Raw genomic sequence first — 25113 nt, forward strand, 5'->3', positions numbered from 1 at the left:
TTTAGCAACCCCAGGGCTCCAGCTTTCATTTGTGTTGCATAATGCGAGGGCCAGGGCAGCAAGCCGTTGGTGAGGGGAATCTCGGTAGCTCCCCTTAAGAGGACTAAAATAAAACCTGCTGGCATAAACGCTCGATCCGTGCCAATGCTTGGCTCCCCGGCCCCGAGCACAGCACGTTGTCACCACCGACACTCCCGTCGGAGGGCCGGGTCGCCTTAAAATCTCACTTGCGGCCTGACCCTCCAGGGGTTTTGTTTCAGAGAGGAGGCAATGACGCTTTTCAGCCTCGGCCCGCCGGGGCAGCCAGGTGCGAGCCCGCCGCAGCCAGCACGTTACGCAACGGCCGCGGGCCGGCCACCGAGGCGTGGCGCCGGGCCGGGACGCGCCGCCAGCCAGGGGCCGCCGCTGACCCCAGCCCCCGTCCCGCAGCGGGGGGCGGCCGCCCTGCGGGCTCTGTTGCGGGGCTGCCGCCAGCCACGGCCTGCCCGGGCGGCCGGCTCCCCTGGGGCAGGCGCGCCGACATCTTAGCGCCGGCGGGGACAAAGCGCGGCGGCAGCGCTGGCGGCGGGCAGGGCTCTGCGCGGCCTCCCCCCCGGAGCCGCGGCTGTCGCCACTCGTGAGTGATACCCCCGCCAGGGAGATTTCAAACGAGCGCGGCTCCAGCCCGGCGCCTCCCGGGCACAGGCGCACCGCGCCGCCTGCGCGGCGGGGGAACGGGGGGGGGGGGGGGGGGGGGGGGGGCGGGGGAGCGTGCCGCCGCGCAGCTGTGCCTCTGCGCTGACCCCTGCGGCGCGGGCGGGCGGCCAGGCCCCGGCGACCGCGTCGCCCCGGCGCAGTGGCGGCGGCGGGGTAGCGCGGCGGCTGGGCCGCCTCCCCGCGGCGCGGGGGCCGCGCGGGCCCGGGCCGGAGCAGGCCGCGGGCTCTCGGCGGGTCCCGCTCATTGTTCCTCGCACAAGCCCTGGCAAACAGGAAGCCGCCTCGGCATGGGGCGCCCCCACCGCCCCTGGCGGGTGACTGGCAGGCCCGGCGGCCAGTGCGAGCGACGGCGGCGGCGAGGCGCAGCCAATGAGCGCGCGCGCGCGCGGGCGTAGGCGGGAGTTCCGGGCTGGCAGGCGGGCGGGCGGGCGGCGGTGTCGGCCGGGCCCCCTCTCCCGCTGCAAGCCCCACCTTTCGGCTTTCCCGCACCGTCAATCAAAATAGGAAAAAAAACCCCGGAGTAGGCTCGGGCCGCCGCCGCCGCTTCAGCCCGTGAGCACAATAAGCATGTCCCCGGCGGCAGCCGCCTAGCCCCAGCCAGCAGGGCCTGTGTGCGAGCCAGCCAGCCTGCCTGCCTGCCTCCCGCCCAGCCAGCCAGCCGGCCGCTCGCACTCACACCATGACCGGTACGTACGCACCGACCGAACCGCCCCGCGGGGCTCCCTGCTCCTGCTCCGGCCCTGCGCGTCCCCGCTCCGGCCCCGGAGCGTCCGTGTGCGAGCGAGGCGAGAGCGGCACTGAGAGCAGCAGCAGGAGGAGCAGGGGGAGGAGGGAGAAGAGGGGCAGGGGCAGCAGCACGGGGAGGAGGAGGAGGAGGAGGAGGAGGGCTCCGTGCGGGAGGGCGGGGGGAGCGCTGGGGTTAGGGGGGGGGGGGGAGGGAGGGAGGGAGAGGGAGGGGGGTGATCGCTCCCGTCAGTGACTCTCCCCTCCCCCTCCCCGCTGTGCCCGCAGCTCCCGAGAAGCCCGTGAAACAAGAGGAAATGGCTGCCTTAGACGTGGACAGCAGCAGCCACAGCGAATATCTCCAGCACGGCAACGGCGCCGCCTCGGCCTCCGCCGGGGCGGCCGCCCCCCAGGTAAGCGCAGGCCCGGCCGGGCCCCTTCCCCCCCTCCCCCGGGTGACACGTTGTGAGCGGGTGCGGGAGCCGGTGCCGCCGCCGCCGCTTCCTGTGTGCGCGTCTGCGAGGAGCCCGGTCGCTGTCCCGCACTAACCGCCACCCACTTTCTCTCCCTGAACCCGCCCATTGTGGGTAGGACGCTCAGCCGTCACCGCTCGCTCTGCTGGCGGCCACCTGCAGCAAGATCGGCCCGCCGTCGCCGGAGGAGGATGAGGCCGCCGCCGCCGCCGCTGCCTCTCACTCTGCCGGAGCGGTGAGTGCCCGCCCCGCCGCTCTCGCACGGCCTGCCGGGGGGAGAGACAGCACAGCCAGCCAGCCCGCCCGCCCGGGGGGAGGGACGGGACACGCGGCACTGCCCGCCCGGGGGGAGGGACGATAGCAGGGCCGACCTGCCAGGAGAGGGGTCCCCGGGCTCCCCTGCCTCTCCAGGAGGAGCCGGGCTCCCGGGAGGAGGAGGGAGCCTAGCTCCCCCCTCCCCCGCCATTGGGAGCGGCGCCTTCATTTACTTTCAAAAACGGGGGGGAGGCGGGAAACCTCCCTCCCCCGGCTCTGGCACCGGAGCGGCTCGCTCGGCACCCGGCGAGGCTGGGAGGCATCTCACCTCCACCTGAGCACACCCCCGGTATCCTCTCCTTAGCTCCCAGCCTGGAGCTGCGCACCCAGGCAGGAACACAAAATGAAGGCTGGCTGTAGGGAAGGATGTAGTTAGAAGTAAAATGGCTGTTTAGGAGCGAACGCGGTGGTGGAAAGCTGCTTCCTCTGTCGACGCTGTTTTTTCTAGGTGCAGTTATCGTGCAGTCCCTCGTATTGCAAACCTAATTTCTGTCCTCTCTCATGTGCTGTCGGCTCTGAAAGGAGCCTTGATGACCTTGTGACCTTGTGTGATGAGATGGATCTTGCAGACTAGAAATGTATTCTTGTTGAAGCTAGTTTAACAATCTCCATAACAAAAGCCTAATGGAAGCTCACATGTTCCTTAATCGGTCTAGCTAAACTCTCTTGTTGACATATGCTCATAAAATTAAGAGATGGTGCATTTCTAAATAACTGATACCTAAAAATATCGGTATATTAAAAGAGAGTTCCAAAACGTCTTTTAAAATGACATGATGAAGTCTTTTTTTGGCCTTAGTCTTAGATGAAGTCTTTTTTGGCCTTGGTCCTCGGGAGAGCACATATATTACATCTACATCTCTATTTATTGATGTATTTTTGCAAAAAAGTTTTGAAATGAGCAAAACCACCCTGTTTTTTGTTTGTTTGTTTGTAAATCTTGGTTTTTAAATTTCCTGTACAACTACCTTGTATGCTTTTAGGATTCTGCAAATAGAAAGAAAAAATGCAAAGCATTGCACTGGTGGACAAAGTGGCTTTGGCAAGCTTTTTAACAAGTGTCAAAAGGTTAATGTTAATGTTAAGTTCACTAAATACTTGACTGCTAAACTTTAAAATACTTTGCGTCTGTACATTTCATCTTACTTTACATAAAGGGAAGCTGAAGCGAAATAGTTGTCTAAGGTCACACAGCAGGTTGCAGACTAATGACAGAGCTCAAAAATATATTAAGATTCTGACCCCCTTTCAAGTGTCTTTTTTGCGGAACACATTTATTAAGCAGTATGTTTTTAAAAATCTTTCCAGACATTAAATGCCTGATACCTCTAAGATTTCATTGATAATACCAGATACATACAGTGCTGAAAATTGGAATGTTGGATCTGTCTCTTGCATAAACATACGTACTGAGAAATGAACAATGCTTAAATGATAGCTTGCTTTCCTATTTCTGCCTTAAGGTTCTTCTTTAAAGCTGGAATTGTGCATCTTGTGGATGGGTTGGTCACCGAGCATGAGCATTGCTAGGTCTGACAGGGTACTTGGGTGCTAGTACAGGACAAATGGTTCTTGATAGTTCAAAATGGACAAAGTGATTTTGAAATAGAACTTCTTTATTACTATTAAATTCATCTGTTGTAATGTTTATTTATAAGGGGCTTTTCAGGGCAAGGCAGAAGCAATTCAAGAGAAGCCAAAATCTTAGTTAAAACAGAATATGAATATAAACTCACTCACTACTTTTCATACATACAGATAGGCCCCTCCTACATATCTGCTGTGAGTTAGCTTATAGCATTCTGGTAATTTTTACACTCTTACAACATAGCTCTTGAATGATTCAGAGTATTTAGGGTGGAAACTAAATATAAATTTTAGAAGATACTTACAGTAGCTGAACTAGACACTGGAGTTAAGATGACCTTAATAAAGGGAGGGAAAGGACTTAAGTCCCGAAATATATTCCTTGTGAAAAACAGAATGCCAAAAGGGATTTAGTGCAATAAAGATATTTTTTTTTCTGGTCCTGTTAGTGTATCTTATCGGGGGGTGGAAGAAGGAAGGAGAACTAAAAAGTTTTAAATTGGAAGTACCTCATAACTCATATGGAAAATGAAATCTATATGCCTGGACACAGGCATGTTGTCTTCCTGGGGTTTGTGATGCTCATCCCTTTCTCAGGAGTATAGATGAATCAGTGTGATATTTGTGTATGAGTGATGGTGCCTAATGCAGTGATGGGGAGGCAGCCCTATCCCAGTATCTTCTATACCCAGATTGCAGTTCTGACTGCTGAACGTCTGGTAGAACTCTCAATCCATATAAATGGATAGTAGAAGTTAAACTAGGCATTTCCTTTTAGAAGCCTTTGAAGAGCTTGCATGTATAGGGGTAGTGATGCTGTGTTTTTCGGGTTATTTTGTTAATGCTTTACTGACATTTGCTTGGTAGGAACTGGCAGGGCTGGAGCCAGTATACTAGGCTAGCCAGTTATTGCATATTGCTCTCCTGGCTGAAATGGTATGCTGCAGCTGCTCCCCAAGGACCAGCAGTATGATTTAAAAGCAACAGCAACAACAAAACTCCCATAGGAACACAGGGAATATTGCATGTCTGGGATTTGGGGAAGAGCTGGAGCAAATCTGATTGTGTTTGCTGCAATCTAGTTGGCCCTGCTTTTAGCCCAGGGGTTGGGTCAAATGACCTTCAGAGGTCCTTCCCAACTGAAATTATTCTATGATTCTGTGTTGGTATCTGAATGCAAGCCTGCTGTTGGAGTGGATGCCACTTTATGCCAGTGAAAGTATTAGTGTGAAAATAAAAAGAGTAATGAAAGTGGCAACTGCTCGGTATGGAAAGCAAGTGAAAAAGGCTGTTGACAACTAAACTCAGCCCTCTCCGCCCTTCCATCCTGTCAATGAACTGGGCGGGCTGCCTGTAGTCCACAAGGTTTTCAGCTTGGCTCTGGATTCTAGTTAGAGCTGTATTTACTTTTGGATGACAAAGTACTAGCAGCCATTACTGCTGATGTCATCTATGTATGTTGATGGAGATTGCAGTCTTTTAGCTTAGGCTTTGACACAGTGATTTATTTGCCTACAATTATCTGACAGGTGCTTTGTGTTTTGCCTGCTGGTGTTTGGTTTTAATGTAGGTGGCCTTGAGTTTATGGCTTCCTTAGCTGAGAATCTTTTCCTCAGTTGCCATACTGCTGCATCCATGGTTGGTTCAAACACTTGCCATGGAAACTTCCCCTTGAATACTGCTGCCAGATGGTATGTGTTAAAGCCTTGCTGGGATGATATGACCTAGAATGACTGCTCGTATGTTTTGACTTCTCTGGATGGCTTTCTCTCTCTTGGGAATTTAAAGTCTGAGAAGTTTTAGTTTGGGTCTTGCTTTTTCATTGTTTGCCATTGACTAATAATTCTACTTTAAAGTTTCATATTTAGGATTCTTTTTCGTCTAGTCATAAATATTCTATAGTTTCATTCCAGTTTAAACATCAGCAAAGATTTTAGCATTTGGTAAAAAGAAGCAAAGCAGAAGATGGCAGAGCTGTGCGTAGGGGAGAAGACAGAAGAGGAGGATTCTGAAATTTAGGTCAGAGTCTTGATGGTCAGTTGTACGGTTGTCTCATGGTCAGATGACTGTTTAAGAAGCTACAAACTTGAGATGATAATCAGTTGTTTATGTTCTCTTCATTGCAACGCAAAGCTAAAGACACTGTCTTAACTATCATGCTCCAGGGGCCATTCTTGTGCTGGGCATGACTTGCATAGGTGAGGATACAGTGCAAGACTGATGTGAGGATGGGGTGGGAGGGCTGGAAGGCGGGTGAATTGTGAAAAGTGGCAGGCTGGCTGAGAAAGCCGAAGAATGGGAACTGTCAGAAGTGACTGCCCCAGTTGTAGTATGTAGTTGCATCTAGTGCACTGCAGGCTGCACTGATTCTTTAGTCTTAAAAAAAAAAAAAGTGCAAAAAAAGCAGGGGGGAATGAATATTGCTTACCAACAATATGTGGAAAACATTTGGAGAGGTTAATAATTAGCAATGCGCGGGGAAGATGAGTATCGTTTCTCTGCTGTAGACAAAGCATTTGTATCTTTTAAAAATAAAGGTTGAGTGTTGTAAAACTGCTTTGGCATATCTGGAGCTTTAGAATTTAGTTTCAGTGCTTCACGGAACTTAATGAAAATGTGGGATTCCAGTTTGTTTATGCTTCAGAACAGTGCTTCAACCATCTGAGATGCAAGTAGCTTAACCTCAGTTTAGGTGGAAATGGTAATAGTGCTGATAGGACAGAGAAGTATGAAGGCATTTTAAATTCCATGTTTTCTGCTAGGCAAAAATATGGATGAATGCCATGTGTCAGGGTTGTCCATACTTCTCAGTTCTCTGGCCTGTATGATGGTTTTGAGGAAGCTCAAAGTTACTCTGACATCTTTTTTCTCCTTTATGGATGATAATACAGCTTCCTGATGCTACAGTTCTGGACGTGAACAGATGCACCAGAGTGTGTTCAGCCACCATAGAAAAGTCTGCCTGGTATTGTCTTGCTTCTCTGTTTTATACTTTTGCAGAACAGGGAAGTTTCAGGTTGAATGTAGTGCCTAAGTATATTTTTGCTGCTGCTGTCCAGAAGCTCACCTTTTAAAATGTTCTTTGATTTTTGCATTCCAATTATGTCTTCCTAGGGCTGGATCAGAACCAAGTGTAGAAGTTCTTTTACAGGTGCTTTAAGAATGTCCTTAAAAATTTCTAAAACTGTAACAAGAAATGAAACAGAGAAAGTAAGAAAATATATGTTTTAAAACACTTACGTATGTAAAGACAGCATAAACCAAAAAGTTCTCTTTCTGATATTTAAACACTAGTAAGTGTAAGATACCATGGAACAGCTGAGGCTAGTAAGAATCTCTGGAGATTGTCTGGTCTAACCCCCTTGCTCAAAGCACGATCAACAAGAGCAGGTTGCTCAGGACTTTGTCTTGTGGGTTTTGAGTATCTCCAAGGACAGAGAATTCCACAACCTCTCTGGGCAGCCTGTTCCAGTGTTTGATCACCCTTACTGTAAAAAAAAAAAAAAAAAAAAAAATTTCTTCTTATGTTATGGGGGCAGGTTCAAAAGCCTGACTAAAGTAGTAGTAAATAATAGCCCCTGTCTAACCCCATCTACCAAGTCAGTCATCTCATCATAGAAGGTTGTCAGGTTAGTTAAATAAGCATTATTTCTCCTTCCCAAGTCTAGGCTGACTGCTTCTGATCACCATCTTTTTTTTTTTTTTTTTTTTTTTTTTTTTTTCCCCAAGAGTATTTGGAGGTTATTTTCAAGGTTATTTGCTCCATTGCCTTCCCAAAGATCAAGTTGAGGCTGACTGGCCCCAGGTTCTCTTTCTTGTCCTTCTTGATGATTTGGTAGAGCCTTCTGCACCTGACTTGAAGGCACAAGGAAAATGAACCATTTCACACAAACCTCTATGCAGAATTATAGTTTGGTATGCAGTTATATGGAGATTAATACACATATATAGATTAATAATTAATAAATGAAGTTACATACAATACAGTTAAAAATGCCCCCTTGTTTTCATGTCTCATTCCTTAATATTGCATCTTTCTTGTTTCTACTAATGTCAGGGATGTTTTATAGTCTTAATTTATAGACATGTTCTGAACTTCTGATTAAAAACAAGCTATTAAAGTTTTGGGTCCAGTTGTCCATCTCAAGCAAAAAGATGTAGACATTCCTTAAATGAGACACAACTAAATTTTAGATATATTTCACTGGATTGGAATTGTCTTGTAAAATAACATTTTAAGCAGCCCCAGGTAATACTTTTTACCTGAAACATTCTTTGATTCTCTCTAAACTTTTGATTTGGGCAAGTGTATTTCTCTGAATTAAGTGGCTTCATTGGCAGAGGACTGAAACATGCAACAGAGTTAATTTGTCTTAACAAGCAGCTTTGTGTCATCTGAACCACAGTGACTGATCTTGAACATGTTTTTAACTTGTGGCAAATACAAGATAGAATGTATTAGCTCATACCTTAATGAGAGAGTTGAAGCAAGTGCATTTATCTTACATCTGTAATGACCTAAGAATGCACAGATAGTTTAGTGTAGCTTAGTAAACACATGGTATTAAACTCATGCATTAGAGCCCTAACTCTTTCATAAAACAACAATTTGGATGAGACACTGGCCAATCTTCTTCATTAGGTATGTGATTTTTAAATGTTTAGAGCTCGTGACTCATTATCTGGCCACCTCTGCTTGTTTTGCTGATGCTTTTGCTCCAGGACTAAATGGGGCAAAAGTGACTTTCTGAAAAGTGCAGCAAAAAGCAGTCCACAATAGACCAGCACAGATAAACGTGTGGTGGTTCTTTAGCAATAAAATACTGATGGGTAATAGCATGTGTCCAGTTGATCACATCTGGCATGTTGAAATGTAGGTGCCTACAATATACACCAGTTCTTACAGGGGTGTTTCTCCCCTTTCCTGTTTTGCTTTGGTGAAGGATGTTTTATTTTTTTCAACCCAAGTCTCATCCCTCAATATGGTTTAGATCACTTTTTAAAGGTATTTTATCTTCTTATATGCATTCTTCTTACAGCCTTCCACATTTGACTTAATGTTGCTTTAATTTTCTCTGAATAAAGTGAAAAAGACAATTACTAGATTTTTTATTTATCATGACCCCTTATTCTTCAGGGATGGGAATTTTGGCTTAGAGAGATCTTCTTATTTTACCCACTGGAAATTATACAAAGCCTGCTAAAGAATCAAAACAGGCTGAAGAGAGGTGGTTGTTTCCACTCTTTGGTGGTACTTGACTGTTCTTCAGGTGGTGGTATCGTTTGATTTTAATTCTTCCCATGCCTTGTGCCAGCTACTCTCTTTGCTTTGTTCCCGTCTCTCTTGTTTCCTGATACTGCTTCCAGTGAATTCCTCATTGCTTCCTGTTCTGTCCTCCTTGGCTGAGTACTGCTAAAGCTGAACTTTCCTCAGATCTTTGTCTCCTCCTCTTGACACAGAGCCTTTGGATTGCAACCGTTAAGCCATTTCTTAAAGGAGCAGTTTCCAACTAACTGTTGTCTGAGTATCAGTTGATAAGGAAAATAGCTGTTGCTTTATCTCTGACCTCTTAAGTATTTTTCACAGATGGCTGGGAGACAGCAAACAAACTCTGGTCTACTACAACTGTGCTTTAAAGATCAGTGAGTGAGTGGGCTGTAGATGTTGCTGCTTGTACATCAGTGGTAGAACTTCGAGTTGCTACAGCAATGCTTAATTGCTTGAGGACACAGTGAAAGGTTACTGCTTGTTTTAGTAGGAAAAGGAGTCTAAGAAATGTCCTACTAGCTCAGCAGACTTTGAGAAAGAGTGTAACAGTCAAGCTTGTTATGACAGGTTGATGAGCAGTTTAGGTTGAGACCATCTTCAAATATTCATTACCATACAGGGGTTTTCATGCTTTAATACTAGTAATTTTGATAGCTGCCAGATAGCTTCTTGGAAGACTCACCCTCTTTTTGCCCCTCCCTTCTCATGATTCATCTGGTAGTGTCTGATACAGCCAGCTGTAAGAGCAACATGTGAGTAACAGGCATTTCACGTACCATGTGTAGCAATAGCTTCATATCCACATGCATGACTACCCTGAACTTCTCCATGGACTGGCAAGTGCATGTACTAAAAGAATGGTCTGTTGAGCTAAAACCCTTACAAGGCATGATTTGAGGGAAGATGTCATTAGATCATAAAAAGGTGAGGAGAGATGGGTGTCTGACATGAAAAGGGCAAAAGCCATTGAGTGGCAATATGGAAATCAACATGTGTTTGGGGAGGGAGGACAATAATCATGTAGGTCTATCATGAAGGAGACAGGTTGCCTTTGACCTATTTCTGTGGAGGATACTCATGTATGTATGAGTAGACATACTATTGCGTATTAGGTCAGTCCAGGTATAACCTAAACATTCAGCATTTGCTTGTACATAGTCTTAAATCAGTGAGAAATTACATCAGACTTGTAATGGTTCCCATTACTTTCAATTTCTCTCTTGTTCTAACAGATACTATCAGCAAATTATATTATACATTTATAATGACACACATTAAGCATACAACAATCACATTTTTGCTTTTGGTATTTTCTGATTGATGTTTGCCCATGACTTTTATGGGTCTTTTGATACTTTATAAAACCTTCAGTTAATAAGTATTTATATACTAGTGAATTGAGTACTTAACGAACTTTCTTAGCAGCATTTCAGCAACCAGTACTTACGTGTAAACAACATTAAACACTATGTCTAAAGCTAATGTGGTAGCAGAGGAGAATGGAATTTTTTGCCTTTTACTAGGTAAGATGGTATGATATGGAATATTGCATTTTTTTTCTAATCTCATAAATTATAAGATTGAAAGACTGAAGGATTTAAATATGTTATTTAAATGAAAGGCTAAAGAGGAAAAGAAAATAATAAAATGGAATTACTGTTACTCCTTTTTATCTTTCTGATCCTTGAAGCATTAAGGCCATACAATTTGTTTTGTTCTGGTGATGCTGTATCTATTCACTAATAAACTCTAGCTGAAAGATTGTATCTTTGAGGGCAAAAGAAGGCTAGCATGCTTTTTTTATTTGCAATTTTTATTTGTACAGCTTTTGAGAGGAATTTAGAACCAAGGTATGTGTTTCCTTATTGGAAATGAAGCTTGCCAAGCACAGTAAAACTTTTTCTAATTAAGTACTCAGACTTAAAAAGAGTATTTTTCTTGTACGTGTAAACATTTTCATGTCACAGTTCCTAAAAGGAAAGTGAAACTAGCAAGGTCCCAGCCTACACTGTGAACTGAATTCACTCAGATGCATGCCTCAGGATGGATTCATTCAGGCTGGTTACGTCTCAATGCCATGTTAGGGAAGAATAAGCTGTGTGCTGTATTTTGCATATCCAGGTTTTATTCTAAAGGAAGTCAGAGTGCGGAGTGCAGCATCAGAAGGAGGCTGCGATATGCTCCTGTAACTTCCCTGCCAGGAGTGATCACAGGATCAGTGCAGAAGGACAAACTAGAGCTTTTTCGTGTGTCCTGTGGACTCTGCCAAAGAGCCAAATCTGTTTCACAGAGCTGAATGAGTTGTAAGACAAGTTACTTAATTGTTGCTAAATATCAAGTTTATATCAAGTATATCAAGTATTCCATTGGTTTACTGTAGTGCCGTTAAACAGATAAGGAGAAACTTAACTACATCTTTTTTAGATTGATGGTTATTTACAGTACGAGGTTGGCTGACTACACAAATCTGTGCTAAGCATTGGAAGATGTTAAATCTAATTCTTAACACTCTATTCTGAAAAAGCTTGCTTTGGTAAAGAAAGGTAAGTGCAATTTACCTTTTCTTTACTGAATAAGAAACAAGCATACTACATCAGTCCTTAGATTCTTTAATCTTTAACCGTCTGGGGGGTCTATTCTGAAACATTGACCTTTTCTATTGTTCCAACTTAATGAAGATAGATTCCTGACCCCCCACCCCCCAGGTACGTATGACTAATACAACTGTGTAAAAATCCTTCGTTTAGAGGTCATCTTCTGTAGTGAAACAGTAACTCATATAAGCTTATAAATACTAGGACTTTGTATTATGTGTAACTTAAACTGAGCTATCCAGTCTTTCCAACTGTGTGACTAGGTGACCTCTTAACACTCTCTGTACTGCTGAGAGTCACTACATATCTATACCATATATGAGTCAAAAGGCAGTGGAGCTCCAGGAGATACAGGTGACACTAACTTCATGGCGATTCCTCCACTTCTTTGCGATAGGTGCCAGGCTAGGTAAAGAGCATAACTGAGTTTCAGGGTAACCTGGTAATGAGAGCTCCAGCAGCCTCTGCCAGCTCCCTTCTTCCCACTACCAGGGATTTGGATTACCCAGCAGCCCCCACACCAGAATAACCCTGCTGCTGGTCACCTGACGTAGCCATGGCACAGGAGCTGCATTTGACCTGCTTGTGAGCAACATGCAGCTCTCAACCCACAGGTTGGTTACCCGACTTAGGCGTTAGCTTGCTTACAAAATCCGTATTTCATATTTCTAATCCAGTTGCTGCTGTTCATAATGGGCTCCACTGCATGTTTTCCAGTAGTACATCAATCTCTAGCGTTGAATTGCATGACTGTTCTAGCATATAGTCTGTATGTCTCATTTTAATTTTCTCTTGTCTTTTTTCTTTTTATTCAGACAGGGGATTTGGCTTCTGTGCAATTAACAGCAACTCCAAATAGATGGGAGGTCTTGTCTGCAGCTCCTGCCACTATAAAGGATGAAGCTGGTAATATAGTACAGATTCCAGGTGCTGCCACAGTAACTTCAAGTGGGCAGTATGTCCTTCCTATTCAGAGTTTGCAAAATCAACAAATCTTTTCTGTTGCACCAGGATCAGATTCGTCGAATGGTACAGTGTCTAACGTACAATACCAAGTAATACCCCAGATCCAGACAGCGGATGGTCAACAGGTTCAACTTGGCTTTGCAGCCTCTTCTGATAATAGCAGTATAAATCAAGAAACTGGTCAAATTCAGATCATTCCTGGCTCTAATCAAGCCATCATTGCCTCTGGAACACCTTCAGCTAATATTCAGAATATCTTATCACAATCTGGTCAAGTCCAGGTTCAGGGAGTCGCAATTGGTGGTTCATCTTTCCCTGGCCAAGCACAAGTTGTTGCTAATGTCCCTCTTGGACTGCCAGGAAATATTACTTTTGTACCCATCAATAGTGTTGATCTAGATTCTCTGGGACTTGGCAGTGGTTCTCAAACCATGACAGCAGGCATTAATGCAGATGGGCACTTGATAAATACTGGACAGGCCATGGATAGTTCAGATACTTCTGAAAGGACTGGTGAGCAAGTTTCTCCTGAAATTACAGAAACCGCCACTGATAATGACTTATTTGTGCCAACATCATCTTCATCACAATTGCCCGTTACCATAGACAGTTCAAGTATATTGGAACAAAATGCAAACAACTTGACCACAACTAGTGGTCAAGTTCATAGTTCTGATCTTCAGGGAAATTACATCCAGACATCAGTCTCTGATGACACACAGGCTCAGAATATTCAGGTCTCCACAGCACAGCCAATTGTACAACACATACAGCTTCAAGAGTCTCAGCAGCCAACCAGTCAAGCCCAGATTGTACAAGGTATTGCGCAACAGACAATCCATGGTGTGCAAGCAAGTCAAAGCGTATCTCATCAGGCTCTTCAAAACCTTCAACTGCAGCTGAATCCTGGAACTTTTTTAATTCAGGCACAAACAGTGACCCCTTCTGGGCAGATAACCTGGCAGACATTTCAAGTGCAAGGAGTTCAGAACTTGCAGAACTTGCAAATTCAGAATGCACCTGGTCAACAAATAACTCTAACCCCTGTGCAGACTCTCACTCTTGGTCAAGTTGCAGCAGGTGGGGCGTTGACGTCAACTCCAGTTAGTCTAAGCACTGCTCAATTGCCAAATCTACAGACAGTTACAGTAAACTCTATAGATTCTGCTGGTATTCAGCTGCATCAAGGAGAAAATGCTGGCAGTCCTGCAGGTATTTATTTTATTCATTTTTTTGCAGAAAATTTTGTTTCATTATTGCATGTAGTTGGTTTAGTGATAATTGTAACATTATTGTCTTGCTGTGGAAGCCTACAAAATACAGGGGGTTAAACATAGTGGTGATAGATTTTATTTTGAACTACTATTGCATTAGAAACCACTGTAATGGTAAAACATAGTCCCACCTCACTTCTTTTAGTGTAAGCTCCTGTAACTCCCAGCTGGTCATATTAGTTAACAGCACTTCTAGTACAGTGTTTATCAGCACTTACAAGTCTTACCATGCAGAAGATCTGCATACTAAATAGAGAAGGGGGAAATCTATCAACTACCAGTCTTCTAAGGCAGCAGTATCATTAGCATTACCTCATTGTTCCCAGTTCTGAATAGATGAAGTTTTCATGGAAAATACAAATATTTCTGTTGATACCATTTTTTTCCCTCTGAAGATGTTCAGGCCCCCTGAGGCGGTATTCATCTGCTGTTTTGTTTCCGACTAATTTAATATCAGTGTAACTACAATGTACAAAATGCATAAGTGAAACGAGCATGTAAATATCAAAATGGAGGCTGTGCTTAAGAACATATGTGAATTTCCAGTACTACTTAATTACATTGCGTTTCAGAATGTACTACTGTTAATGATAAACTTCACAGTGTGTTTTATCTCTGTAAGCAGAGAAGAAAGGCAGTTTTCTTAAAGTAGGTGTTTCTTAGTGTAAGAAAAAATAAATGTGCTTGTTTATTTTTGGTAAATTTGATACAATGCATTCTAAATTTCAGGGCGTAGCTACCTAAAAGAAAGAGTAAGGGGTGATTGAGGTTCAGGACGTTTTGCTGTACCAGAAGCCATTTAATCTCATCATTGTTGGGTTGTGCCCAGGCTAATTAGAAGAGGCTGAGTGAGCGGTAGAGGTGATGTGGGAAGGATCTGTTGAAAAAATTAGCTTGGGACTGACTGCTTTACTATAATCATGTGATCCAAGGCTCTGGTTCATTAAGATACTGAAGCATAAATGTTTAAGTAAAACATAAATGTTTTGTATTGTGTGCCTATTTAAGCATGTAAGAAGAATGCAATGTTAAGTGAAAATGCCTAGAGGAGCTGCTGAATTGGGTTTGTTTCAAAAGCCTACTGATTATGATACTTACATAGATATTGATACTGGTATATTCTATGTCAGGAAGCTTGCTTTCCCTTTTGAATTTAAAATAATCTGGGATGGTTTTTTAGTTAATTTTGTTTTGAAAGTTACTTCTGTATTAGGACTTAACCAAGGCAAAGTTACCCAGACCTAGATCTAGATAAGCCTGTTCTTCATTGGCTTGTAGGCAACATGTGCACCAAACAGATGAGTTGCTGCTCACAGCATTTGCTCTGCTGAGTAGTCTGGATTTTTAAATTTTTTATTTCCAGTGACCACAGAACATCTGGGTTTGTTTCCATGTTGTTACCTATGAGGACATCATTAGGTAGACATAGACATCAGTAACAAAAAGCATGTATTGTACATGATAATACAGCTAAACTCAGATACAGAATCTAACTCTTGGAAAAAGGGCCCTGAGGCTGATGTGAAATAAGAGATTGAGAGCTTCTTATTTCTGAGATTTATATTTGGTGTAGGATCATGTAACTGATTTTATTGCTTGTGGAGTAGCATAGCAGAAACTTAAGAAGAAAGAAGGAAGGGAAAAGGAGAGAAGAACCAAAAGATAAGATGCATGAAAAAGAAGTTGAGCTTGTTGTGTGTATTAGTTTGTCTGTTGATGGTCCTTGAGAGTATTTTAATGGTAGTTCATAATAAAATGCAAGGGAGTTCCATCAGGCATTCCTTAACTGTATTTTCCTGTGAGGACTTTCACATGGGAAGGGAAGAGAGTAAATGGAATATATGAAGTGTGATTAAATAGGCAGAAGCAGTAGATTAATATCAGAAACTATTGCCTGAAATGAATAGCTATAAACACCTGGTTGTATTAAAGATAGGGTGGAGATTTATAGTGACATTTTTCCTACTTGTCTAGGAGTAGTAAATGGACTGGAAGGTATTAAAACTGCCATCCCCTAGATTTGGGGAGAATTTAATTGGTCCCTCCTTTATGTTACAAAAAACCTCACTTTTCCAAAGTAACGATCAATGTGAAACTGCTTCTAACTAACAGAATCAGACTGAATTTTCTTGATTGACCTTCAGTGTCTTTTCCATATGCATCTCCTATTTTGTCTATATAGAAGTTGTCTGAAAGAATCTTTTTCAGTGATGTTCCTCCCCTTTTTATTTATAACCCCTTACAATATGGTATGGCACCCTTTCTTCAGGTTGAACAATAATTATGCAGTTGGAAGCAGATAATGAAATTATAGGAAAATCTTTTGCAGTCAAAGATACATTGCTCTTCTGATCTGCAAATGAGGAAAAACAGTTTAGTCTTAAACTGAGAGGAAGGTATGTGAAAGGGACAGCAGAATGAGAGAAGTTAAAAGCTAAAGGCTGAGAGGTAGGCAAGGTAAGAAGGGTTTCCCTGTATTTTCTCGCCCCAACCCAGATAATGCACTTCCTTTCATAACAAATACAGTTGGGTTGTATTTCCTGTTTTCATTTAGCAAAACTTTTCTACCTGAGGCAAAAATAAAAATAACATATTCCTAGTCTTGGGTCAGAGATGGGTCCAAATACATAGATTGCTGTGTTAGCTGTGTAGCTGTGACGACTGTGTGTTAGGTTTTAGATTTTGGTAGGTACAGCCCATTGTGTGAGAGGTGTTCTTCCAAACCTCACTTCTGAAGTAAGCGGCAGAGGATATCTTTACTGTTCTTGTGAGTATGTGAGAGGAAAAAATTTCTTTACCTAGGTCCTACATTTTGTTTACATAATGGAAAGTCATCATAACCCTAATACAAAGCTAATAGCTTTGTCCAGTAACTGTACAGCTTTCTTTGAAAAATGTCCAGTAATTGTGCTTCTACCAAATTGTCCGCTTTATGAGGTGGACATACGCAGACTTCCACTGCACTGAATTTGTTCTGAAAAGCATTGGCTGAGCTTACCATAGAATGTTTATTAGACTTCATATTCCTCATTGTGCTTAGTGTTGTCTTGTCGTGCAGGGAAGGGTATTGGTTAGTCATAGCTGAAACTTTCTTCAGCATTGTTTTTCAAAATGAAAAGCTAGATCAATTAGTATCTAGGTGTTAAACATCGGCAAAGATGTATCTTTCTCACCTGTGTTCTGGCTTCAATCATCTGTTCTTGAGAGGAAATTAAACCTGAGAAAGCTCTCTAGTAATCTACTCCTCTTGTTGGCATTTTGTAATAAAATACTGCATTGTGTGTGTTACAAAAAGAGCCATTGCACACATGGCTCACATCACTTTTTAGCAGCTTAACTGTTCAAGAAAGGTATTTAATTTTATTAGCATGTTTATAGATTTCTTCTTCAAACATTTCATATAAAATAGCATTCCTTTTGGAGAAATACAGGGTACTGAAATGTATTGACTTGGTTTTCAGGTGGATTCTGTAAGTTTTGTCAATTTGAAAGAACTATTAAGTTACTGGATTATTTTTTTCCCCTAAACTCATTGTCCAGACAAAAGAGACTTAACAGTGTCAATCAAAACCTAATTGTAATAGTGTCTCAGCTAATTTATTGCTGTACTGAATCATAATTTTGGATTGATTATTTCTTGAAAAAAAGGCAATTTTACCAGGTCTTATCTAGGTTGCTTAACTTTTTATAAGATGCTGGATACATTATTATTTTTTTTTTAATACTTCTTTTGGCTATTCCAGTAGCATCTGAAGAAACTAGAGAGTGAACTGAAAGAAGGTAGCATTGGCTCAAGAAGGGGCTTTGCTGCTTATCAACCTGGAAACACTCAGCTGGAAGATTCATTTACTTAAAAATAAAAAACGCTACAAACACTTTTACAGGTTGGTCTACAGTTGGAATAAAGTCAAAGGGATTCCTTTCAAGAGTTGACGTGATGTGCCACTGCAAAATCAAGGTTTAATTTCTAAATCTTTATTCCCAGCTCCTCCTCTGCAGGAGTATACACAGCTACTTAATGGACTCATGGGCCTGCTGCCACTGAAGTTTACAATCACGCCTGCTGATCAACTTATACCAGCTTATGGACAGTGGGAGTGGTTGGTTGTGGTGGGGACTTCATACCATTCCTGCCATAACCTGAAGTCTTTATCATGCTGAAGTAATTCAGCTATTCTAAATTTGGCCAAAAAATTGGCTGACAATTTTCAAGGTAAATAGTTGCTCAAGTGACAGCTTATCTTTCATCTGCTGGCATCTTGTGGGGCTTTGGCCTGATATCTGTTAGGTAAAAGTCTAAACCCCCAAACAAACAAAATTAAAAATGGAACATTTACAGTTCTACTTGCAGGGCTGGTTGTTTCAATGTTTTAATGCTTCTGGGAAAGTAGTGCAGAATGCTACTTAAAGCACAGCTTTCTTCTGCCATCTAGAACTTTATAAAAGTTTTGGTTGGTTTTCAGTATTAGACAACTTAGTTTTTTCTCTTTCTTTTTAAGTTCCAGTTTTTAATCTTATTGATTTTAATTTCAGGTATGCAGCTCTCCCTTCTAAGGCACTCTTTATACCAAGCTTTTGAGAGAAGGGCATGGTATTATGAAATTGAATCTGATCATTAAATAAAGTCTTAGGAAATGCATGAAGTAAACTGAAGCAATGATGTTAAGTAAATATTTTCATTTGAGAACATCTGTCTTGCACTGTCCCATTTACACCTGAGGCATTTAGTTTGCATGTTGTAAAGTAATTATAGTTAAAAACTTCCCCAGTGTTTTATTTTTGATACAAAAAGTTAAGTTGGAAACTGGCAAATTTTAAGTGAATGCAGAGATTAGAGCTATTTATGTACTAATCTTGTGTAAACAGTTTGCTCATGCTTAAATTGCATTCCTTCTTTTCTCATAATTTTCAAGGGAAGTTAAATTGTGGAAGAATTAGACGATCATGCTTGTATGCATTTTGCAATCTTGCTTAGAACAGCATATAGTAAACTATATTACTTCAAGTGTAAAAAAGTTTGCATAACTTTAGTTACTTACTCTGGTTGGTTTTTTTTTAATGCAATATCTACTGCTGTGGAATAGAATTGCATTTTTTTCTTCAAATTCTTGACAAGGTTGAGCTGTTGCATCCTCCCTCTGTGTCTGTACTTCATGTGCTTTTCTGCTCTGTGTTTAGAAACAGCTCATTTTCTTACAGCCCATGGTGGTGAGCAGAAACTTTGTTGTATGTATGTCATTCTTCAGTGAATATTCTGTCAGATATGGTTAGTGTCTGGTGATGCAACTTAGATTCTCAAGGTTAAGGAGGTTAACCTGAGTTATCTTGGGCTCAGATATCCTCAGTATGTTCACAAAAGAATACATTATCCAGTTTCAGGTACTCATTCCTTTTTCAATTTTTCAAATACCCTTCTTACAAGATACTCCTGAAGCAAAAGGAAAACTCTCTTACACCTGTGGGGATGTATGGCAAGTATCCATGAAGTGAAAGAATCAAGGCGTTTTATTTCCAGTACGGCTTCAACTTAAAAAGAAGGCTGGAAACTCATCTTCTGTCTTTCTGCAGTCTCAGCACTTCAGGTCCATTGTTTCAGGTTCTGTGCAGTTTTTTTGCCTTTTGAACCTCCTGGCAGGATCAGGTACTTTGGTTCTGATCTCTCAAGCTAACTTCTCAGTGTATCTCGCTCATAAAAAGTATCTGAAGTTTCTACGAAGGACAAGGCAGTCTTTTCATAATGCCAGGAATGCTCACCAGGATCCTAGCTGTGATTGCCCTCTTGAAGATAAGGCTGGGTTGTAGATGGGTTGTCTTTCACGGCTTGTAGAAGACGTTTTTTTTCAAAAGGTAGTAAATTTTAAGGACAAAAGGGGGAAAATAGGTATCAGTGACATGTCCTCATTATTTATCAGGCAGAAATGATAGTTCTCAATCTGCATTCAAACGTCATGCTAGTTCTTAATCCATGTATTCCGCGTATGTTTGTACTTCACTTTTCTTAATCAAAATGTTTTACTGTATCCTAAGAAGTCACTTGCTGTGCAGAACTTTCAAGTATATTACATCAACAATGATGTTGTAATTGATTAAAAAAATACACTTTTGAATCTAATTGTTCCCATAATCCCATTTTGAGTGGCTTTAATTCTTTCCCTACTTCTTTGAGTCTTTGTTTACCCTTTTTCAGTATTATTGCAGTGCTAGTTTTCACTGAGCATTCACATGGTCAAAGGCTTGCAGCATTAAAACTGCAGAGAGCTCTTCAGCCTTCTCTTAAAATTACTGAATGGAAATTACCCTAATCTGTTGATTTATTAAGTGTTTATTTCAGTAGCTGTTTTTACATCTTCCTGACTTACTGACAGTGGGAAGCTTTTCATTCTCATCTAGTGATAGGACCATCATTTGGCTTTTACCTAAATAAACAGAGCAGAAATACTTGTTTAACAGTTCTGCCTTCCTGAATTACTGCTGACAATTCTGTTGTTTGACCCTAGTAGCAGTCTAATACTCTTTTATGTAGGAATACTTAACCCTGCTGGTCACAGAATTCTGTGTCCTCTGGCTTTCCTTACTTATTTCTGCAGTTCCTGGCTTCTTCTGTATTGATCGTGATCCATCTTCTTCTCCCTTTCTAGTTATCCCCTCTTATATTTTCAGCTGTAGTAGAAAAAAGGAAAATCTAAGGGCATGCTGTGGCATTACTGTCCATGAGAATACAAAACCTCGAGAATCCACAGACAACACATCTCAAAGAACTGCAGTTCCTGTAGGGTAAATAACTTTTTTGATACATAATACGTGTTGTGGTAGCACTGCCTTAAGTACTTCAGTGATTCAAATTTTTAAATAATTGGCTTACAATAACACATAGGATTTATCTTAGAAATAGAGTATGTGGCATTTCTTGCAAGAAAGAAATACCTATAGCTCTATTTTTAATCATTTTTCTTGTTCTGCTTTAAATATTCAGTACTGTGAGGTCCTGCTCTTAGACTTGTACACAACTGTTTTTGTCAGAAACTTAAAGTCTGATTTAGAGCCGTTGAAACTAGATTACAGTGTTTCTTCTGAGTTGAGGTTCACAGGTATTCCAAGATGACCTTCTGTAGTGTATCTTCTGTTGCCTTGTATTTTATTACATAATAAAAATGCCTAAATTCACATTTACGTTTTGGGGGGCAAATCAGAGTGGAAATCGTTAACCTTTTTGAGTTTCCTGTCTGCTGGACCTGCACAGGTGGCCAGCTAGTAGGGAGAGTTTAATTTGGATAGTTTAGTTGAGGAAGTTTAGTTAGATAGGAATGAACAAGGACAGTGTCTTAAGAAATTTGAACATCTTTATTTGGACATCTTCCTCACATCCAGAGACTAAGGCAAGATGAGTCAAGATACTGAGGAAATGTGGGTTGCACTGTAGAGAAAACTGAAAGCAAAATTAACGAGAGAAGATGGAAGGGAGACGGGAATTCACATCTGTTTTCTTGGGAGGGGTGGGAAGGGAAGCATCTACTTGGAAAAATAAATTAATAGGTATGGCTGGTAACAAGATGTGGAAACTATAGACAGTCAATTTGTGATGCTGTGAGGAAACTGGTGTGCAAGTATGTGCAATGCTGCAAATCTGTTTGAAAGACCATATTTCTGCTTTTCAGATCAGGAACTTGTAAAACTTAGCTGAGTAAAAAGGCAGGGTAGCTTTCAACATCTAGGAAAAGCCGCTAAACTAGAAGCCTGCAGTTTGGAGACAGTTACAGGTAATGCTGTGAGTGCCTTTAGGTGACATTCTGCAGAGGCAGACATAAAAAAAATTGGTAGTGGTGTAGTCCTCAAATGAAGCATTTTCGCACTGCATCTTCCTTCTCAATTTATCCCTGTTTCTATGGCTGTTGGGTAAACTAATAACTTTTGTCATAGTTGAAGAAAACAGCGTTTTCTTAAAGTCCTAGTTGAAACAAATAAAGGTAGAATCTAGAGCTTAACTGATGCATTCGTCTGATACATGGTGGAGTAGGTAAATGACCTGGCTGTATCAATGGGCAGCAGGAATTCTCTCCACACCAGATTATAGTTGAAGAGTACTCAAAAATAGTTTAAGCTGCATTTGCATCTGTATAGTTTCATCCTGTCAGTTTAGTTATTCCTGTCTGAAGTGCTTTAAACAACTATTTTAGTTGTTTTTATTTGCCAAATACACTTAAACTTGCTTCATATTGTAGCCAGATCTGGGATTTCTGTCACTGTGAAATACTACCTTTGGAACAAAATTGTACACCAAGATCCCAGTTTCTATCCTTTAGAGGAATGCAAAACCTAAAACAAATCTAGCTCGCTAGACACCAAGAACTTGAAGAGAGTGTATGGTTTTCAGAATCTGTAGGTAGTTTGAAAGAGTATCTTAGTCTGAATTTTCGCCTTCATACTTACCTAGTACTGTCTTGAACTTAATTAAGAAGTAAGGGTGTATATAATTTGGAAGTGTGGAAATAAAAGAGTAGTAAAAACAAGTAACCTTCATTTAGCCTGTGTTTAGTTGGTAGAAAACAAATACTGCCTCAGATTTTCCAGTGTTTGCGTCAACTTGTAATGATTTTAGGGATTATGTAAAATTTTTTTAGGCCCAATTTTTTGCAGAGTATGTATGAAACCTAGTATTCTGTCAGTTGAGACTGAATTAGAACAGAGCATGCCCAGAGGAACACCAAGGGAGAAGAGTGGAGTCATTGCTATCTGCATGAATTTGCATAATCTCCAGTTCCATTGCATTGGAGAAGACTTATCTTTTTCTCTTCTCCATGGTTTACCTCTTATGTTCTTTCATTTTCTTATTGTTGTCTAAATTACAGTGGTGCCCCTTCCTCCCTCCAAAACCAGTGATGGAATTTTCTCTCATCTTTTGCGCTAATGTAAAACCAACTTGGAGGGCAACAGGCTCATTGCTGCTGAGGACCTTGTTAAGACAATCAGATTCACTATGGGATTTCACACAATCCACTCTCCGCTATACTACATCCCTGAAAGGCTAGATAAACACTTTGGTTTTGATATTTTAGATTTTGTTTTATTTAAAGTATAATCTATGTAATTAAGCATTAACAAGTCCTGTCTGTAAATTGCCAGTTTGCATTGTACTTTTCTGTGTGCCTGAAGTAGAGGATAGTCCTTCTGAAGAATACCTAAAGTAATAGCTGCACTTTATGCCTTACCAAGATAATCAGGAAGCACAGCACAGAATTACAGACAGTACTACTTTGACTTCATTTCAGTTTTGCACTTTTTAAAATAACACTATAAACTATTGTATGTCCATGCAAATTGTTATTTTCTCCAGTATCCTCAACTCTTAGCATTTTTTCTGGCCCTCTTTTTTTTTTTTTTTGTCCAAGTAATTTGCTCATTTGTGTCTTCACCATTATAGAACTATTATGGGCCTTTGTGCTGCTGCAATAATGATGGTGATTGGGAGGGACTGGGAATACAGAGATGCCGATGAAAAAAGTTTAAGGAGCTCACAATGAAAGTTTGTGAGGTGGAACAAACATTGCAGGAGTTGAAGGTAGGAAGTCCTAGATACTGGCATGCAGTAATAGATATTCCGGACATGTTTCTATTGTTAGATGTATATCTGTTATTAGAGTGTGACTTTGGTGTGTCAGTGTAACAGGAGAAAGCATATGTTACATGGAATGTTTGACTTCAGTAGTGGAGTTGGGTCTTGGGAGCACAGATCCATACTTTAATTTGATCCATTCATCTTTGCTAGGACATGTTGATACCTCTTTTGAAGTATGCGTATGCAGTGCTGACTGGATTCAGCTATTGTCTTTACAAACTCACTGTAAGCTGTTGTCTAATGTTAGTAAGATCATAATGAAATTAGCATCTTACTACAGTGTTTTATTTTTTTTAACATTATTCTAAACCTTATTTTAAATAAAATCAGAATTTATACAATTACATTTTGTGGAACGTGATTGGTAAAAGAATTTTGAGTATGGTGTGTAACATAGCCAGTCCTAAAGAACTGCTTGGAGGCTTGAATTGGCTTGTGCTGGCAGCCTTGCCACTTTGCTGTATTTAAATTCCTGTTATGTGCCCTGTTGTGTAAATCAGGCTTTTGCCTTTTTCTAAAGTCACTGTGAATGTATTAGTGAATAATGAGTGAATGTATTAGTACACTTAATATTATCCAGTTTGAAAGATTAATTCTGTAAACTCTTCGTATGCTGTGTAGTGTTTTAATATTTGCTTATGTAAATGAGTTTTATATAAAACATGTATATACAAATTATCACGGTTAATAAAATTATTTCATAGATGAGTTTCAGCAAATGACTTAATATGGTAGGAAAGATAGTGGCTAATGCAGAAGACTAGAAGTTACCACAGGTTTTCTAGGTTTCACGTGAAAGACATTTTTATGTTGCTGTCTGAAATTGTGAGCTTCTTATGGTGGCAGTGAACTCAGTGTGCAGGTGACTTTGGACAAGCTTCCCACAGCAGTTCTGCTAGGTGTTACCATATGCGTAAAGAGTCAGCAAAAGCATGTATGTTAGCTCCTGGATTCCCATAGCTCAGAGTCTGTCATAGAGATACAAACCTAAATTTCTAGCGTTCACTTTTGCAGCCAAACCAGAAAAATATTCTAGACTTCCCTGTTTCTGACCTAGAATTCTCTTCCCAATGCAGTGGTTTCCTAGAGAATTATTTTAACCTAAGTTAAATTGACTTAAATTGATGTAGTTTACAGCACAGTCCCACAAATGGTTATGCACATGCAAGTAAAAGGAAGACAAACTGTGGTGTTGGGAAAGACTGGTCTGAGACTTCACTAGCACCAAGTAAATTTTGTGTGTAACTACATCCTTGTTATCCAGTAGATGAATGCTGGAGATTATTTGGAAGGGAGACCAGGTAACTGTTAGTCTTTGCATGTTTTATCTTAATTTCTTTCCTGATCTCTACTGGGACAGGATGCTGTTTATGATTTGATCCAGCACAGTTTTTCTTATATTTTATCATGCAATCTGTGCAGCTTTGTCTTCATTATATGGATGATGGCTGATGCACTAACTCCCAGAAAGAATTTAGGGTCACACAGTGCTCAGTTAAGGTTTCAGTGTTTGAGTTAAGGGTAAAAATCTACATAACTGAGTTTGTTCTGCAGAGAAAGCAGTGTCTTAAATACATCCAGAAAGGGACACAGCTTTTAGTTC

At 41.5% G+C, this 25113-nt stretch overlaps 1 protein-coding gene across 5 annotated transcripts in view; it reads left to right on the forward strand.

The window, feature by feature from the left end:
- The first annotated feature begins 1180 nt into the window (after window positions 1–1180).
- The window catches only part of SP3 (Sp3 transcription factor), a 36270-nt gene continuing 12337 nt past the window's right edge, over window positions 1181–25113 (forward strand). The window contains exons 1-5 of one of the 5 annotated variants that reach the window (XM_080400533.1): window positions 1181–1382; window positions 1708–1832; window positions 2011–2127; window positions 12473–12584; window positions 12669–13835. In XM_080400533.1, the coding sequence (XP_080256659.1) occupies window positions 1376–1382; window positions 1708–1832; window positions 2011–2127; window positions 12473–12584; window positions 12669–13835 (1528 nt within the window). In that variant the 5' untranslated portion in view covers window positions 1181–1375. Of the gene's footprint in view, window positions 1383–1707; window positions 1833–2010; window positions 2128–6999; window positions 9988–12472; window positions 13836–25113 lie in introns of those variants that run through there. The other 4 variants (XM_080400534.1, XM_080400532.1, XM_080400536.1 and 1 more) reach the window with 4 other exon arrangements.

Source organism: Falco punctatus (assembly GCF_963210335.1).
Source record: "Falco punctatus genome assembly, chromosome: 8".
NCBI lineage: Eukaryota > Metazoa > Chordata > Aves > Falconiformes > Falconidae > Falco > Falco punctatus.